The sequence below is a fragment of the Danio rerio genome, chromosome 14 (genome assembly GCF_049306965.1).
Source record: "Danio rerio strain Tuebingen ecotype United States chromosome 14, GRCz12tu, whole genome shotgun sequence".
NCBI classification, from domain to species: domain Eukaryota; kingdom Metazoa; phylum Chordata; class Actinopteri; order Cypriniformes; family Danionidae; genus Danio; species Danio rerio.
The window spans coordinates 38,295,176-38,315,191 of NC_133189.1; the positions used below are offsets into that span (position 1 = coordinate 38,295,176).

Genomic DNA, 20,016 nt, shown 5'->3' on the forward strand with positions numbered 1-20,016 from the left:
TTGGAAAGTTTCTTTGGTAAAGAAAAAAAGGCACAGCGTAGGACACGTGAACTGCCAAAGAATGGATCCGCACCCCATTTGTCAACAGAATAAGGTGTATCCACCATGTCTGTGCAAGAAGACCAACAGCTGGAGATCGCAAATAACAGCGGCCTTTTAAGGGCCGTCCACATACCGTGTCATTTCTAGAGTTCACGCATGTTTGTTATTTCCAATAGAGGTGCGCTCATGCTTTCCAGACGCACAAAGTTGAATGAATCCCATGAGCGCAGAGCACACCACGAGCCACGTGACCAGAACTGACTGAGCTTATATATACAGACAGGAATATACAGTAAACATTTCAGACTAATTATTTCAGACAAACACAGAACACACAAACACTGCAGTGCTTTGTAATTCTCTGCATAAATAAAGCTTGTATCAGAGTGGCAGCAATGGTTCAGTTTGTCATTCTCTGACAAAATTGATAGTGGCGTAGCAACCTACAACCTATGAAACACAAGTCCCCTTCAGTCCACTCTAGCACTGAAGTTAGCGGTGGCACTTGAGTCGTTTTTTGATGATGGCGATCGAAGCACGTGAGTGTTGAACGTTAAGACAACCGCACCGTCGGTGCGAGGTTCCACAACTACATCACAGACAATATTGTAACAAATACTTCAATCTCAGTTCTGCTGCCATTGTTTTTCCGTTAAGAACATCATTTGCTAAATTTCGTATTCCATCCACTTTTAAATATGTAATGATCAATAAAGGCTTTTGTTATGCTCTTCTGAAACTTTTGACTAAATGATACTTGTCAATCTATATAATGCCTAGGAAAGGTTTGTATAAAAATGTATATTACATACTTTGCTTAAAACCATCAGACGTTCTATACATTTCCTAGGCATTCTATACAATAGCGGGATTTCACACATTGCATATAAAAAAGGGATAGTTCAACCAAAAACACAAGTCATCATTTACGCTACCTCATGTGTTTTTAAACCTTTATAAGTTTCTTTCTTGTAATAAATAAGAAAAAATACACATTTAAAAAAAATGCTGTTGATAGTACCCATTGACTTGCATTCTTCGAAATATCTTCCTTTGTGTTCAACCAAAGAAAGAAACTGAAATAGGTTTAAAAACACATGAGGCGTGGAGTGGGAGTAAAGAGTCTGCAAGACCCAGGCATGGAACAAATTAAGTTTTTGTCAATAACTTTAGACAGACAGTTTAGAAAGTGCAAATATTTAAACAATTTGCTTGAGATTTTTTTTAAACATGGGGCGATTATAAATATATGAAAATTTGTTTATATTTATATATAAACAATATATAAAGTTATAATTTGAATATATCATAGGAGATCTCCAACAGAAAATTAGCAAAAAACTGTCAAAAAAGCATAATAGGTCCACTTTACAATAAAACCTCGCTCATCACTACACGACTTGTGTCCAAGCAAAGTTATAATACCCAGTATTTTTGGTTTCCTTGTATTGTCTACAAAGTGCAAAGCATTGAAACTTGCTCTATTGAAATGATAGTGACCCTAAACTGTCATCCCATGTTAGCCATGTTAGCGCTCTCTCGCTGATGGGCCGGATAACCTGGATTATGGAGACAGCTGCTGCTGAGTCACGCAACACTGAAGCCAGTGTTCACTGCAGATAATTGGCTGGTCCAGGGTAAATAATGAGCTAGAAATTAACAACTGTCTGCGCAGCCACACATCTTTTGCAATAAATGTCCTGGAAAGCAACTCAAAATTACAGGAAAAAGAAAAACACAAAAACAACAAAACAACTTGCTCATTTGCAAAACAAATTTGTAAAATCAAGCTGTTATCTACAACAACTGAACAAATTTCTCAACATAATTATGAGATGAAAGTTAAATCCACTGACTTGTGTCTAATTTTCAAAATTGTATTACAGAGTTAAAATAGTTGGGTTACAAATACCCCAACATATAAACCAACTTTAGGTTGCTACTGTATGGCACATTCCCAACTATTGGTTATTCAAACCCAATGCAATGGGTTATATAATTTAATACCTTAACCAAGACTGAACATGACAACGGATTGATGTCTCTGCTTCTAGGCGAGAATGATGGCTGAAAATGTGTGTATATACCAAATATATTTATAATTTCCAAAAAAAACTGTAGAGATGAACATGGGAGGTAGAGAAACTGTTTTTATTCATTTAATATAGATAGACTATGAAACGTGCGTTTGTAACAACATCAATAATTAAGTGCTGCTGAAATGGTTATGAAAATCATGTCATGGAGATGTATTTTATAAAAAAAAATATTGCGTTATAGCTTAAATAAACTTTATAACACAAAAACATTATGTACACATATTATTACAGCTGTTCTGTGTCAATTAAACCAGTTGACTGTTGAAATTCTTATTTTTTAACCAAACCAGGGTGCGTTTCCCAAACAACAACATAGCTCGCGGCTGAACTATTATAGTACAATGCATCACTTGGAAAAGAACGATGTAGTGACAAGTGTTTCCCAAAACACGTGGTTTCTCTGTCGCAGATCCATCATTTGAACCAGGTTAGTTATAATGTAAAACGCCCATAATGATGCTCTAAACAAGGTGGTAACAACTTCTTTAGAGAAGAACCCCATCATTTCTTTGTGCAAATTATATTGTTTTAGATGCACACGTATTTAAAATAAAATCCAATATTATATTTGGTAAAAACATGCACTTGCTTTCTATATTAATTGAAATATATGTAAATGGCACATACAGTATAGGACATATGTTTTCTTTTCAAATATTATTGAGAACATTACATATTCTATTCAAAATCAACATAAAATCACTTGCAAAAGCTAACAATTATTCTAATCTCATATATAGATCATATAAATAATTAAATAATGAGGCTGTTTATTAAGAAATGAAATTTAATATTTATTTATAAGGAAATGAAAAAAAATTCTACTTTAATAATAATCTTAATAATATTAATGTTGATCATGATGATGATGACAATTATCATAATAATAATTATTATTATTATTATTAAATAAGATATTGTTTTTTTCCCCCGAAAAGTCTACTTTTATACTTTGACGCATGCAAGCCCCTGCAGAAACGTTTTAACCAACTGGCCCATGTCATATACAGTACAGATACTTAATAAATAACCTACTAATGAAAAACATTAACGTATGCTAAATTTTTTTGTTTTTACAAGATTTGGAGATGTAACAATTTCCGCTTTTAAATAATAGGTCAGCTGTAGCTTTCATCATGAGCCACGGCTGTGTTCAAAATGACATCAATGTTTTCAAAGTGCACTGCGAAGAGAGCACAACTGTAAACATGAAGATCGCTAAAACTGAACTGTAAAAATACTTTGAAAGCAAATCACACCTAAGAGTCAGTTTAATGCTTTATTTAAAAAAAAAAATTCCAAGTTTAAATGTTAGAATGTTCTAAATGAATAGGGCATAGGGAGATAACTGGGAATAGAACACAGCCAGGAATTATGTTTCTAACTACAGCTCCAGAGGAGCAAGCATAGAAGTTTGCGACGCAGTTTGCGAATGTTCATTGGAACGATGGATTTGGGAAATGCCAAATCAACGAACTATGTTTGTAACAACACAACTTGTGACCTGAGTTGGCTAACAATACTTTTCGGAAACGGACATCTGGTTGAGTTATTAAAAAAATAACCAATTAAGATTAAAAATAACCCACCAAAGCACCAAATATTTAACCCAACTGGTTGATTTAATAAATAAATTACTTTATAAAGGTTAAAAATAACCCAACAAAGCACCAAATATGTTTAATTTAACCATTGTATTAAATAAATAACTCAAGGACTTTTAGTGTGTAATTATTATTAATAATCTTTTCTGTTGCTGCCAAAACTACTCTTAAATGCATAAAATACCATATTGGTTAGCGAAATATTGGCTTTTAATATTTACAGGCCTGGACAATAATTTTAGATCAGCAGATCTCTCAACAGCATTAACAAACATCCGCCCACATTCATTCAGGTACTGTGGTATAAATGTAGATACAGCTAATGGGCGGATAACAAACAGGAAGAAGATTAATCATGAATGGAGGTAAACATTTTACATCATAAGTTGCTGTTTATAGCTCTGGCTGAAAAAACACCTGTTGATTTTTCCGTATTGATAAAAACCGCTAAACAAGAGCGGGCGGCAGCTTTGTTTTCTATGACCCAGATTCAATTAAGTTGAACTGGTGATGGGGACTGGAAGGATAGACATTCTTCACTATTAATAAAACGTTAAATCAGGAAGTGTTTTGGATGATGAACAACACTGGCACGTGAAATGCCGTCAGCGGTAGTTGACTGGTAGTGTGGATGCCATTCCTACACTCAAAGCGCTTCCTGTAAACATCCAAGTACTTCCTGTGAGGTCAGATATGCCAGTGGAGGGATCTGCTGGTTTAAAATAGTCAATAAATGAGGTCAGACATCCCAGATGCTGTTGTTATGAGTATGTTTAATAACAATTCATCACGAGGGAAAAATTACATTAAAAAAAGAGGTAACACTTTAGTTTAAGCACCAAATATCACTATTAATTAGTGGGTAATTACCTGCCTATTATTAAGATATTGGGTTTTGTGATGATAAAGCACATATTCTGCATGATATTTTTACACAACCCTTATTCTAGTCAATACCTCACCCCAACTGCTACCTTAAGAATTATTAATAGGCAGTAAATTAGGAGTTTATCAAAGTCAAAGACATGGTTAATATATTTATAATAGCAAGGATTATACCTTAAAATAAACTGAAGCGTGTGACCAAAAAGCTAAATCTTATCGCGAGATACATACAAGGGTCAAAACATCTAAAGAGGATTAAACTAATTTGGTCCAAATTTTTGAGACTTTACGTCATCCTTCATAAGTCACAAATGCTCTTATGTCCTCCTTGACAGCATTAAACATACCACTCATACTCTAGTAAATATTTTGCTGATTTTACAATTAATGTGTAGCATCTAGTGTGTTCTCGTGAAAACCCCTAAATAAAGTCAGGCATGTTTGAGCAGATAGCAGCCATACATAAAACCTGGACAGTGTTCTTCAACAAATTATCTCCTATGGCTAAAATTAGGTCGCTGAAGGATAAGCACCTTCAGACTTTGCATTGGACAGTACCAGATGAGAGGATTACTTCACCAAGAGTGAAGGCTACAAGTGGACCAAGCTAAAATGGAAGGCGGTACTGTTGTTAGTTCTGAAGAGGGTGTTACAGACATGTTTGCCTGGGGCGGATGACCACAGAAAACAATGCCACATGGAGCCACGGTCCCACATTGCAAAAAAAGCCTTTCTTGCACTGTAAAACCCAACAGTCAACTTTTTCAAATGAAATGAGAAAAATGACTAAATGATAATACTACTCATTTAAAAAGAGTTTTGAACTGAGTTAATTAAATACCTCATTACTTCACAGTACTTATACAGATTAGATTTTTTTTACTATAATGGTTTGTAGCAATCTGTTTTCTCAAATGATTCGAGTTGCCTTAACTTATTGGGTTTTAAAGTAGTCAGTTGGTAGGTCAGTTCTCTTCATTTATTGGGTTTTTCTGTGCTCAAATTGCTGTTTACTCAATTGCGGTAAGTTCACAATACTCATTAGTATTAGTTTTTAAAATTAAATGGTTAGTTGCAATCAGTTCCCTCAAATAGTTTAAGTTACCTTAACTTCTTGGGTTTTACAGTGTACTTAAGAGTTTCCGTCTTCTCGTCCAAATATCTACATTTTCTTAAATCAATTTTCTAGACAAGTAAAAGATATTATCTTGTTTTTAGAATTAATATGTCAAAATTAAGTGAGTATTGCCTTAAAACAAGCAAAATAATCTGCCAATTGTGTAAGCTAAATTTATATGTATTTTGCTTTAAAATAAGATATTTTGTTTACCTTATTGGCATCTTATTTAGCCTGTTTTAAGGTTAAACTCTATTAATTATGACATATTATTTCTAAAAACGCTAATAATTGTAGTACTTGTCAAGAAAATGTGATTCGTAATTTAAGAATTTATACATATGTGGACTATAAACAAGACAAAAACTAATAAGACTGCCTTGAGCAGTCTTTAATTAATAGCCAATGTGTCTAAGTGTGTATGTATATGTGTAATTCCCAACAGGGTGTCTGTGAAAACTAAACTAATAGAGTTTTAGTTTTTTATTTATTTTTTTATAAAATAATAATAAAAAACATCATTCAACAGTGGTATTAACAGCTTGATCAAATATTTCTACAATGTTTAAAGACACAGAATGGTGCATAAACACTGAGCTAGAACACTAAATAATGAGAATATATTGTTCCAATGAAACCATATGGTAGGCATCTTGATTAAAATGATTGTGACAACATTACAGCACATTATTCGTTCATCCGTCACCAGCTGCCTCAGTCTTTTGGCCTCTACTGTAGCTCTACGTTTCTTAGAGACTGGATTATGGGAACGTTCATCTAGGCGTTGAAAATGAAGAAGGTGTGGGTCATAAACAGTTTAAATTGAGCTAGATTAATGGTGCCAGAGTTTGTCAATATAAATAGAAATGAAAACAAATATTTCAAGAGAGAAAAAAATGGAATTACAACAGACGACTTTACATCTATGCAGTAACACGCAATAAACATTATATTGTTTTAGGGCTTTTTCAAATCACTCACCATTCAGCAAGAGAAATGAAACCCTTCCTGTTTATTGGACGAACAGAAAATTTGCGCAGTACTCAGTCTACCTCTCCTCAGATTTTCATCAGGCCTTTTGTTCTTGTGGACAATGGAAATCTATACACAGAGCAAAACAAATGACTCAGAATCAGCAAATCAAACAAAACAACAGAGCAACTGATAACTTAGTTTCCCTCTGGCAGACACAAAATGTGCCACCCAGGGTATAGAAGTGCACTGTGTAGATCTGTTCAACTCATATGCAATAAAAACAAAGAGAAGAAAATCAGCTTTACTTTTCATGTGATGTTATTCTCAGCCTTAATTCAAAGAAGGGTATCTGTTCGGCTAATATTATCAAGATGCCCACTTCCTCTCTCTCTCTCTTTCAGTGGGAGGGTTATAATAAGGAGGGTGGAGGGGAAAAGCCCCTTTTCCGTGACCCTCAGAGTCAGGGATACATAAGCAACATGAGGGACTAGTGCTCCTTAATCCATCCCCTGATTCAAAGCAACTAGCTTCGCACTCATCCTACTGGACTTCCAATTGACAAAAGGAAAACGCGCACATCGCAGCAGGAGAACTCCAACAGAAACCTGCCCTCAATCTCAGCGGCGCTGTCACACACTTGCACACAGATATACAAACACATTCACAGCCACACACACACACACACACAGCCGTGCGCACACACACAGACACACGCGCGCACTGAAGAGCAAACAGTCTCTCTCTCTCTCTCTCTCGCTCGCTCGCACTCGCTCACCCACTCTCCTCTCCCTCCCATCCACACACGCACACCACTACAGTATATCAGCTAGCGACTGGCAGGGAAACGGAGGGGAGAGCAGAAATGAATGTGAAGATCTTGACGCTGGTGATTGTGCTGGTGGTTTCTCTGCTGTGTTCAGCCAGTGCTGGTAAGTCGGGAGCGTGACGGCTGTTGCCTGGAGCCTCCCCATGTTTATCTTTTTTCTCTCTGCTGTTAGCCTTGGGCTTGGGAATGGGAATGGGCAGCTGTAGTTGATCAGTTACCCAGCGTGGTTAGCCTTCTGGGGCTGGGGAGAGGAGGGAAACGGCACCTGGCTGCGCGCTGTACTGCACTGCAGAGGTTTGGCTTGTTATTGTGCCCGTTTAATGAAGTTAATTGTGCCATCGGTGGATTACTTGCCGACTTCTGCATGACATATGTAGGAAAAATCACGCAGATAAGGAGGATGATGCTGAGGGTTCTTCCTGGTGTAATGTAACGGTTGGCTTTCTAGGATTATGTACTCCTGGATGTCGCAAATGTAAGGTGTATGCCTATATAGTGTTGCGATGCATGTGGTGAGGTGTTAAAAACAGCAGATGGTTGTATAATTTGGATTTCACAGGGAAGATGCTGATCTCAGTGGTTACGGTAGATGTTTGAAGGTGGATTTGATCCATTTCTTTTGGGCTGTGCCACATCATGGATGGATCCTCAGTCTGCTAGGCTGAAGATGCACAGATAAGAGTTCCTGGGCTTCACCTCCATACAATTTATCTGATATTGTGCTGTTATGTAATTCAAGCTTAAACGCCATGCTATTTTGAATATACCTCCGCTTTTAAATCAAAGATGTCACACAAGTCTTAAAGCTGTGAGCTGGAGTCAGGTGACCGGTGGCCACCCTGCAGATGTGATGCAGGTAACAGGCTCGTGTTAAAAAACAAATCTGACCCTTGTGTAAACGCTTGCATCTCTCCAAAGTCTGACTGCTGGGAAGCATGTGTGTTTGAGAGTGTGTGCATGTTGAAGGGTGCTGGCTAATCGGCGAATCAAACAGCCCCTTACGCCCTACGTTTCCACTCACGTTTGTTAAGGAGATGCAGCTATTTTGGTCTAAATGGGAAGCAATTACCTTGCATTACAGTCAGTGTCGTTTTTCACTCTCTCTGCATGTGAAGCCTGATCCTGATCCTTGGAAGGCTACTAACGCCTGATCCGGGTCAGACTGCTCGCTTGCTGTTATTAGTAGTATTATCTCCATCATGAGGAAGCCACAGGAAGCCGGAGCTGCGCGCTGTCGCGGGAAGGTGTTGGAAGCAACTCGGTGTGTAGGCAGCGGGTGTGAAGCCTTTCATCTTCCGACAAATGCTTTTCCACTACACTGGGAGTTTGCTGGGAATTGCCTACCATCTCAATTGTACAATGGGGGTCATCTGCGAGCTGCTTTCGAGAAGGTAGATAGAGGGTGGGGACGTGATGGAGAAGTCACGGTGCAACAGGCGATAGCGGCATTGAGTGTCACCCAGCAGAACGGCTGCGGCCCTGCTAATCTCGTCCGCGCATACCTCAATCTGCTCGTCTTGTAATGGGCTTCCCTTCAAGAATGGGCGAATCTTGAGCCCATTGAGTCGTTCATAATTCATCCTGAAAGCAATCTGTCTTCCACTCTCAAGTCTGGTATGTAAACACTTCATATTGTGAAAACACTCTGGGTTGTCAGTCCGAGTGCGGTATCAACGCCTCATCTTTCAAAGTCACGGAAGCGCAGGATGAGTCCTTTCAGAAATACAGTCTTGTAAGCAAACAAAAAAAGTCTTGAGATGGTGTAATTTTAGCTGCCTGGTTCATCCTCTTCATCTGTGGAGATCAAATCTTGCCATTATCAGTTAAAATCAGCCCTTTTTGGAAATCACGCAAGCTGTCAGCAATGCTGTATCTCGATATTAAACGCTGAAGTCTTGCATGGGCATGTTGCTCACCATGCGTCCTGGGTCAGCGTGAGACCCCTTCTAAACAAATACAGGGCTCATTAGGAAATCTTCAGCCATACAATGTTTCTTTTTAGAAGGAACGGGGGGAATATTTTGTGAAATAACACCAGTGGCCCTGCGCTAACAGCATGCAGGAAGCATTAAATCATAATTCCATGAGTTTGCCTAATGTGAAGAAGGTGTTTGCGGTTACGCACTTGATTATAGAGGCCATGACGAGAACACAAACAGGCAAACTTTTCCAGATGTCCAGCGATAACATGATGATAATGTCCGAACAGCATGAAGGAGATGAGCGCTACAGAAAGGTCATTACAGGATTATGGAGAATCATTCAGCGGTGCTTTGAGGCATGATGGATTTTTGGCCGAGTTCCCCTCTTTCACAAGCTCTCTCTCTCACACACACATACGTGCGCAAGCTCACACACACACATACTGTACAGAGGGTCAGTGACTCAGATCTATTTTATGAGTAACCTGGATATCCTCTATGCTCTCCCTGTAAGAAATGCACTGTGTGTGTGCGCGCAGAGAATAGAGAGAAAGTAACAGAGAGAAAAGTTCAATGTGCTGTAACAACTTGAAAATATGGACTTTTACTGACTCTTATGTCATTCCAAACTCACATGACTTTATGTTTCAGACTACATATAGAAATATTGCATAGAATATTCATACTAATTTCACCTATGCAGTAGGCATAGGATGATAACTGTTTTCAAGGTATATAGCAGTTAGGAAAAGTCAAGGTTTTAAAAGTCAAATTTTTCTGCAATACTGTTCCTAAGGTATGTGAATGACTTTTTAATTTATGTTTTGATAGGACGTCAGTATCTTCAGCAAAAAATATCTAAAGATGCCATTTTAAATAGCTAAAAAATCTGTTTTGGAAACAAATAAAGACGGCAGAAGTCAATAATTCATTTAGCCTGACATGTTTACTCTTCCAAAATACTTTAAATGTTTGTCAAAATAAAATATATTGGTGCTTTCTCAGTTATAGGCTTGAGATCAGAACAGAAAATTGATGAGGGTGGTCAGTGTTTGAAGTATGGATGGAAATTATGCAGCATACATAAAGAAAAGACAAACGGCATGGGTATATTTGGGAGCAAGTCAACAATCATTGAAAATAGTAGACTGCACAATGTTTAGACCAGTGATATTTAATGGCAGTATAGTGTACAATTCGGCATCAGCATTTTCACTTAAGAAGTGAGAAGGAATAAAATATCAGTCCAAAAACAGGGAATATGGAGCCTACAGCACATAATCGTTCTCAGTCTCAGTGCTGCAGGCACAAATGCTAAGGAAGTCACCTAAAGATTGCGTACTAGTGTTCACTTAGGGGGTACACTGAGAATCTTCCAGTTAAAGAAGAATTTAAAAAAATCTAGGGAGAATGAGTAAACTGCACAAATAATAGTAGTTTTGGATGAATTGCTTACTTAGGTGCCAAAAAATAAGACAAACAACATTAAAATAAGCCCTACAATTCCTACAATATTACATTGGTTTCAACTGCCAGTTGATCTGCAGGTTGTGCAATGAAGAGTACAATTGCAAAAAACAAACAAACATAATTTATAGAAATGACTAAAACTGATGACTTGAGTAGTTTTCAAAAAGTATTGGAGGATTTCAATCGCAAAAATACAATTGTAATAATATGTAATATTGCAAAAAAAAATTAAATAACCTCTTGATATATAACATTTTAAAAATGTAAGACTTTAAAGCGATGGTGTCAATTTTACTGTCCATGCAATAGATGGAAACACAATAAAGAAATGTAGTACTACAGTATGTTCCAACTCATTATCTGCATTGATTTTACAGTGATTAAAGAGATCATCTTCAAGACAGGTCTTTCTATATAAAATTTGTAAAAAATTTATACTAAAATGAAAGAAACAAAAGTTGAATACCTATCAAAAGTATGAATACCTCCTTATGTACAAGAGTGGAGGTGAGTGAGGAGGCAGAGAAGCTAACTCAAACCTGCTCAGAGAAACACTGTGGTTATCAATCATTGTTTACTTCACTGAGTTAGTTTGGGATAGATCTAATATGCTTGTTGATGGAAGATTTGCGAAGATATTTCATGAAAATTCATGAAATTTTCCACGTAAAAGTATTTTGTAGTATTATCACAAAACAAAATACAGTATTTTATTTTGATACTTCTTGTGGCTGCTGTATTTTGTAATTTATTCTGTTATTTATTACATGTTAACTGAGGTAAATGGTATTTTGTTTCAGTTACACTTCAATGTATTTTGCCCACCCTGATTATATGCTGCAATTCAAGTGTTCTGAAGCCTTAAAGAAGCTTATAATTAAATTAAGTATACATATAAAAAAATGGAATTGTATTACAATAAACATCATTTTCTTTTACCTTCAGAAGGTTTTTTATTTATGAAAGCTCTATAAAAACAAAAGCAGCTTGAATTTAAAAGTTAATTTTGAACCATTATGCAGTTCAAACAGTTAACAATTCCAATGTCATGGGTTAAATTCCCAGGAAATACTTAAACTAATGATTTAAATCCCATGAATGTAATGCACGTCACACTGTGTTTACATGAATATGCATACATTTCATTAAACAATCAAGTTTGGAATGGCATGAAGGTCATCTATCCCCTGGACAGTTACTACTTTTTATTAATGTACACATTCAAAGTAGATCATTTGAAGTTTCGTTGACTTATTGCAGCCTTTTAGAAATACAGCAGAAATGTATCTCCTCTGAGTTGTGGAAGTGGTTATTTTTTCCAGTTATAAGCCTTTGCAGAGCAGAACCAATAAAAACTGTGCCCTTTATAAAACCGAGAACATTTTCTGAGCTCTATAATAACTCATGTGGTAAAGAAACGGGGTAACCTTTGAGAAAAGCTCCACAGTGGCAAAAAGGTGGATGTCTTGACATGTATGATCGCTATAAGGCCAACGTCATGCAACTCAGAGCACTCTGAATAAATCAGATCACCTCCACCATCAGACTTAAACAGATGCAGAGGAGAAATCCTGAAGGATGCTGATGGAGGAGAAAGAAAAGAAAAAAGCAATCCCGCAGCCTTCTGATGTGGCGTGGAACACAGCCGCTGAAATATTAAAAGGTCTTTAAAACTTCACAGCTGGTGGTCTTCCCGAATTTGCAGGTGGACAAATGTGGGGAATATAAAGGGCCCGGTGCCAAACTTACTTCAAGTGGATGCTTGCTCACTGCTTGCTCTCAGAATCACACTTTCTGCATCTGGAGAAGCTATATTACATGCCTTCTGTACCCACAAGCAAGCTGACAAACCAACCGTTAGCTAGGCCCCTTCCACTAAACATCAGAAAAAATATCCCCTCGACACCCCCAAAATCTCCCTTTCTTTCCCCCAAACTTTTTAATTAAAGCCAGATACCCCGAACGCCTCGCTGAGTCTGCAGGGGCCTGATATTAACCTGATTTATGGCTCCCTTTTCAAATATTAAACATTAGGTTTATTGTGGTTGCTGATCAGATACGATCAGAGTGGACATTTTTATGAACAGCCAGGCAAAATGCTGTATAAATATTTCAAGTTGGGGAATAAATGTGCTTTAATTATTTTCATGCTCAATTTGAAGAGCAAAGGAATGAAAAACACAACTGCAGCACACAGGCCTGGTGTTGTTCGCTGAAAAATAGAAGTCTGTTGTTTGTACTTCTATCGTGAGCTTTCCCAGATTATTTCAGAAGTATCTCACATCAAACCATTAGTCTGATTTAAAGCTTCTGCTGTGGGTACTTCGTCACATCTGTGCAGAAACACAGAACCAGGGTTTTGATTGCTCTGAGCGGTATGGATGTGAGAAACCGACTGGATTGTTTATGAGAAGTGTTTGAGAGTTTTTGGAACACTTTACTGATGCCCCCACTGGGACTACCCATAATTCCAAGCCTCAAGGTACAGGATATGCGTGTTATGCCTTTTTTTGCCTTAGTTTTATTGCTCTAGTTTGTATGCCACCAATACCAAACCCCAAATCTCCATGGGCTCTCTGATCTTTTTAATAGAGGACGATGCACATTAAATGAAGTACCTCTGTTTACGAGTCATGAGTGTAATAGTTAGTAATAACAGTTTATAACAAATTACAAATGCTCAAACTACTGTTATTGATTCGTTTTTCTCAGGAATAGTAAATCGCTAAGTAGTTTTAAAAATGTGTACTTTTACTTTCCATTGAATACACTTTTAGCTCTGTATTGGTACTTTTACTCCACTACTTCCCTTCAACCTGCAGTCAATACTTTACATTTCTTGTCTATGGGGATTAGAAAAATCAGTCCTGTGATTCCTGTCCAATCAAATCGTACACGGAAGGTAAATCACATCATAACGAACTACCTCAAGTAGTATGGAAGCATTAAAAGTGTCTAAGAAGATACCTACATCTTTAAACACATTGACCTAGAGACTGTTTAGATGCATGTCACCGATGTTAAGATGACAGATGTTTACTGCATCATGACCAAAATGGCCTTAAACACCAACATGATGTTAGATTGTACCTTAACGTTGTGTAGACGTTCCATTTTGTTTAGAAATGAAAATTGGTTTGACGTCAGAACTCAACATCAATGTCCAACGACCAATCTAAAATCAACCAAATATCAACACCTAATGATGTTACAGCTTGACATTGTGTGGACATTACCACTATGACGTCTAATAGACATTGGATTTTAGTTGCCATACCTGACGAATAATTGATTTAAGATATTGGCTCAACGTTGGATTTTGGTCCATTTCCAACACAACCTAAAATCAACCAAATACCAACGTCATTTAACGTTGTTATTGGTTATCAAAATAAGGTTGTACTTAGACACTGGTTAGAAGTTGAATTTTGGTCACCTGACGTCACTACTTAAATCTAACCTAATATTAAACACTAAACGCACTACAGAAAGTTACGTTTACAAACATTCACAAATTACATGTACTGTAAATGCATCAGCTTTTTATAGCGTTACTCTACTTGCACTACATTTTAAAGCAAGTAATGATACTTTTACTTAAGTATGAATTTTCAGAGCTCTTTCCACCACTGGTTCTTAGACATAGCCACTAATCTTCAATCTACTAGATTTTACCTATTTGTTAGCAAGAAATTTTAAATAATTTGAAATGTGATCAAATTTAGGCATAATTCATTTAGTCTTTGAGATATTTTTATGAGCACTCTCCAGATTAGGTATGGCTTTTTTATTTTTACATGAATTTAATTGCTGAATGATACTGAAGGAGGATTATTTCACAGATGTTGACATTTCACAAAAGAAAAAAAAAACATTTATTATTATTTTTTATGTACATAAAATATTTTGTTAATTGAATACAGACACCGAAATGGTATGTCTTGTGTGACCATATTTATATTACTTATAAAGCTAAAAGGAGTTCTGATAAACAAATTGAATGTTCTAATGTCATCCAGTTTTATGTATAGACTGATAAGCTGCTTTTTTTACGTCCAGAAGGAGCAATTCAAAACTGAAATATATTATGTGTCAAGCAAATCTTATCACGTGTATCATTTCTTGCCTTTCAAAACAAAACAAATGAGGTATATGCATAACTGATATCACGTCTTATATATCCCACTGGAAACACAAAAACACAGTTAGGAAAAACACTGAGCTGAGTGAAAAAGTCTTGTTTGTTAAACTAGCATGCAGAAATTGGAACCGCATTCTGTAAATACATACACAATTCAGACAGGGAGTTTACTCAAACGTTGTGAAGCTTTACGTTTAATCTTATTTGGGATAAACACTGTGGCTAATATACCAACATATATAAACACCAAAGCTAAATGAACTGTTAGTGATTAGAATAAGGCCTGTAACTTGACCCACAAATTTGCTGTGAGAACCAGGGCAAAACGTCTAAAGCAAAAATCAGTCCACCACACGACACAAACAGCCATTCACATCAGAGCTGTTAATCATGCATCATCAGTCAGTTCTCGTCCACATGACACATATGTGTCTTTTCATGACTGATTGTTTAGTGTGATCTCAGCTGGAAATATCCCAGCATGCACTGGTTGACACTCCTTTCAGTAGCTCGGCACTGGGCCTGAAGCAGGAGAACTGAATCCACACATTAAAGACAGTATGCATGCGGGCTCACAGCTGACAGCACAACAGAAAGGGGTGGATGTGGTTCATTACCGATTAGAAGAGCCTTGAAAAAGGACTGTCGCTAAAGAGCACTTTTCTTGACGATTACCAACATGCTGAGTTTGAGCCCATCACTGCTGACGAGGATATTCGGGTCTCGATCGGCCTCTGAAGTAAATCCGCTTTGTGGCGGCGTACTGTTTTGCCCTGGAAGCCAATTCAGTAGAAATCACACTTAAGATGCTTTGCATGATCGGCTCTCTTGATTTTCTTGTACTTTAAGATCCAACCTGCGGTAACCTCTACCCAGCGATTCACCCCTGCCAGTCTGAAGTGCTGGTGCGAGAGCTCCAGCAAGTCTTAATCAGCCTTCTTTTTTCTGTCTTTTCTCTTTCTCTCAACACATCATTAGCAGTCAAGGCAGCAGGCGTAGCGCTTTGAACCTGCAGCTCTCTGATCATTCGGAACCGGGCCATTTTTAACCACATTATTATAGCTTAGCCCTAATTTGGGTCATGTGTAGTTTGCTTGCAAGGCTGCACACCATCTGAGGGTGTCAGAAACGATCAGAGAGCAGATCAGTGACATGAAGCTACAGCCACTTTTATCAGAGCGCCGCTCCTATTTTCAGTGACCCAGCTTGAAGTGGAGGTGTGGGAAAGTCTGTGAACTTTCATTTCTCGGTGGAGTCGCCGAAAACAATGCACGCCTTCATTTCCTCCTGCAAGCCGCGTGCCATCACAGCAGCACAATGCTGAATATCAAACAGCCCCCGTTGTGAGGAAATACAACATCTGACCTCATGGACAGGGAAAAGGTTAAGGAATCTTACTGCCCACCTCAGCCTAATAATGGACCTCTGCTGAAATTTGTAAACCGGGAAACCTGATCCATTCCAGCTGACAATGTCATTCTCTTGCTCCTCAGTGAGTGCCTTTCACAGCGGCTGCCATGGAAACGTGGTTTGAGAGCATGTTAGAGATTGGTACCAGTTTATGCCAAGGCCCTGCGCTACTGGTAGGCATGCGATAAGCAGCAGCGCGACTCCAGCCTTCAAAAGGCCAAGCTGCTGATTGTACTAGCTTCTTTAACTTCATTTCCATATCAGAAGTGATATATTTAGAGACATAATAGCACACTGTTAGGAAATTTTGCGTAACAGGGTCTCATTTATGAGCTTGGCAAATGATTCATACTGGGCTTTCATGCTAATTAATGTGTCTTATTCTAGGCATAATGCTCATGATCAAGTGTGACTGGCTAAAGGATAGTCTTAGGGGGCATCAAATTGGCATGTCTGCGTGTGCGCCGAAGAAAAAAAGCAGCTAAGTATGGAGCTTTCTCTTGCTTATTTCATTGAATGAACGTCCTCTGAGACACTGGGGATCACGCCTCTGACGTCACACACCGTCAGCTATGGTTACACCCCCGTGGGACTCCACGCCTCTTCTTGCACATATGCAAGGCAAAACAAAGCACAAAACAGTCACGTACATGCGCATTCATTCACAAAATGATTTTGGGAATTATTTGGCTTTGATGGAAATCACTTCCAGCACAATTGTCACACCTCTCTGTGTGTAATATCATACACAGATGAAAACGATTCATTTGCAACCAAGCATCAATGAGTGTTTACATGTACATTTAAATGCTCATAGCTATCAGAAATCAGCTCATTATAGATAATGGCTCAGGTTTTTTCCCATCATCGTTAAGGCTGAAATGTAAACACTGTATTGCACTGCATTACAGATGTGCCTGCCCTGAATAAAAAGCTAAATGGAGGTGCTAAATGTGCGTAAATCTCGCATCTCCTTATTTTATCGTTTTAAATCATTTCATAAATCATGCCAGTGGTCATTTTTTGTCTGTGTTGGTTTTTAACAATATTCAACCAATGAAAATAATTTAAAAAAACATGTTTATACATTGTTTAAAATATCAGCAAAACCTCAAAACTCTACCGAGTTTTCTGTACTTAAGCTTTTCTTTATAGATCATTTTGAGGCATGTAAACAATAACAATGGTCCTAACGTATTTCCTGTTTTATTTTTTTAATTTCCATAGCTCTCGAGAATCCTAAAAGAGCCACATATCGAATAACATTATGACAGCTGTTTTAACATTGAGATATGATTAAATTGCCTCTTGTTATAGGTATTAAAATAGTTTGACAACAAGAAGGAAATGTTCATGGGTCAATAGCATCGTCACATTGAAAAGGTCTACACCAGGGGTGTCAAACTCAATTCCTGGAGGGCCAAAGCCTTGCACAGTTTAGTTCCAACCCTGCTCCAACACACTTACCTGTAGGTTTCAAACAAGCCTGAAGGACTCAATTAGTTTGATCAGGTGTGTTTAATTAGGGTTGGATACCTGTGGGGTTCGACACCTGTGGTCTACACAGTATGCTGTTTTAAGAATCTAATGCATGTAAAAGTTCCTTAGTCTAGCATTTCCTATGGCCACAACAGTCTTAAACATCATTTGCATTGCACATAGGACAAACTGAGAGCCATCAATACTATAATTATCCTTGTAACCTGTGCACTAATAAAAAATGCAATGTCATTACTAATTAATATGGTTAACTCTGGCATTTTATTCTGAAATTAGCTGGTCAAAGTCTACTTAACTCCATCTGAGCTAGCTTATTGTGAAATGGTAATAATATGATAATAATATAAGTTTCTGATCACATGTAAAGAAAACCGAGCAATTTGACAACAAAGTGTCAATGTCTGGCATTGATAATATAAACATCTCAGAGTCTTCACAAATCCTTTAAATTGTAAATATTTTGCATGCATGTAATTCAGAACCACATCATTTAGGTACAGTAAATAAATCAGAGTTCACGAATGACTCGTCATTAATAAACGCAACACTGATGACTCATGTCTTCGAACAATTCTTCTTCTTTCATTAGTTTTAATTACAGTTGGCAACACAATGTGGCGTCTCTCTGCCGTCTGAACACTGTAACAGGTAAAAACGAAGCTGTCATGCATATTAATAAAGTTGCACCTCATTCACAGTAGAGCTCGCTGATTGGTTTGAACCAAGTCTTTTTCATAAATTAATGCTGAAAACTCAAAGTCGTCATGTTGTACCGGCTGATACAGACATCCAGTCTACAGGCTGGAATTTACACAAGGATCTAATCGCTGTGACGTAGTTTTAAAACTTCTTTTCAAACCAAAAGAATGAATTTGCATTTGCATTAGATTTTTCACTTGTTTGTGAAATATGTGTGTCCTTGTAGTGTTTTTAGCAACGTGGGACATAAATATGACTGTCAACATCTCAAAAAAATGTGTTTTAGTGTTTCATGACCATTTAAGCATAAATGCAAGTAAGCACACGCAATGTTATTTCAAGGCCAGTTAATATTCTACATTTAAAATACTATTTAAACACTAACCTCTTCAGACATTCTAACAATAGACTCACAAAACCTCATTAGCACTTGTATAACCAAAAGATAAGGAAAAACACAAACCACCATAACACTTCATGTCACCTTTGACTTACGATGTGGCTGTTACCGGTATTCATTATGCATGTTTGCGGAGACGCCCTTACATGAGCTGTTATGACTGCAGTGTCAAGCTGTGGGGAGTGCGAGAGGCTCGATGTACAACAAACATCATACCCACCACTGCATTCATTCCTCCGCAATAAATAAGCTGGGTTCATCAAGCAGACTGTTTTGTAAACAATGACAAATAAATCAATACTCATGTATAATATTGCATAAACAAACTAGCCAAGCGAGACGTTTTTGATTCGCATAGATGAACCAATTATATACTGCATTGATTGGTCGTTGCTTTCGCTTGATTTAAGACGAGTGGGTGGTGGAGGTGTTAGAAGGGTAAGTGTATAAGCGAAGATAATGCATGTAGTACAACCAGCCATAAATAAGGGTTGCCCTCTCCTCACCTGGTTCTGCTTTGCGTGTAAGTAGATCTAATCTCTCACTTCCTGGAGTAGTGAGTAAAAGATTAGATCCATCTGGTGCCTCAAGCTTAAAGGTCTTCAGACTAGCCTAAACTTTATATCTATTGGAAGTCGTCGTTCTTTATTTTCTGTGCTGTGTGTTTGTACTGGGAGTGTATTGTAAATTTAGGCCGGTCAGAGACATTTGGTAAACCATTCATCAGATTGTGTTCGGCCCTTTATAAACGTCGCCTACCCTGGGCCTCTCTCGCTGTCAGGAAAGTGCCGGGTGATGGATAACTCTCTCGGCTAAGAGGCAGCCCTGGGATTTACAGGGACACAATATCAGACACAAGGTGTCCAGCAGAGGAGAGGCACGCCGAGGCAGTCATGTTAAAAAGTCAACATAATGGATAGCACCTA

General features: G+C 37.7%; 2 protein-coding genes across 15 annotated transcripts in view; one reads left to right on the forward strand and one right to left on the reverse strand.

Annotated features, from left to right (window-relative positions):
* xpnpep2 (X-prolyl aminopeptidase (aminopeptidase P) 2, membrane-bound) overlaps positions 1 to 20,016 on the reverse strand; it is a 182,487-nt gene that overhangs the window by 122,887 nt on the left and 39,584 nt on the right. For 4 of the 14 annotated variants that reach the window (XM_073921271.1, XM_073921272.1, XM_073921277.1 and 1 more), the window contains one exon: positions 6,729 to 6,848. The exons of 9 other annotated variants lie outside the window; for them this stretch is intronic. The gene's annotated coding sequence lies outside the window, so the exon portion shown is untranslated. Of the gene's footprint in view, positions 1 to 6,728; positions 6,849 to 8,617; positions 9,247 to 20,016 lie in introns of those variants that run through there. One more of the 14 variants, XM_073921275.1, reaches the window with a different exon arrangement.
* apln (apelin) overlaps positions 7,185 to 20,016 on the forward strand; it is a 34,428-nt gene continuing 21,596 nt past the window's right edge. Inside the window, 1 exon segment of the mRNA NM_001166124.3 lies at positions 7,185 to 7,651. Within this exon segment, the coding sequence (NP_001159596.1) occupies positions 7,585 to 7,651 (67 nt within the window). The 5' untranslated portion in view covers positions 7,185 to 7,584.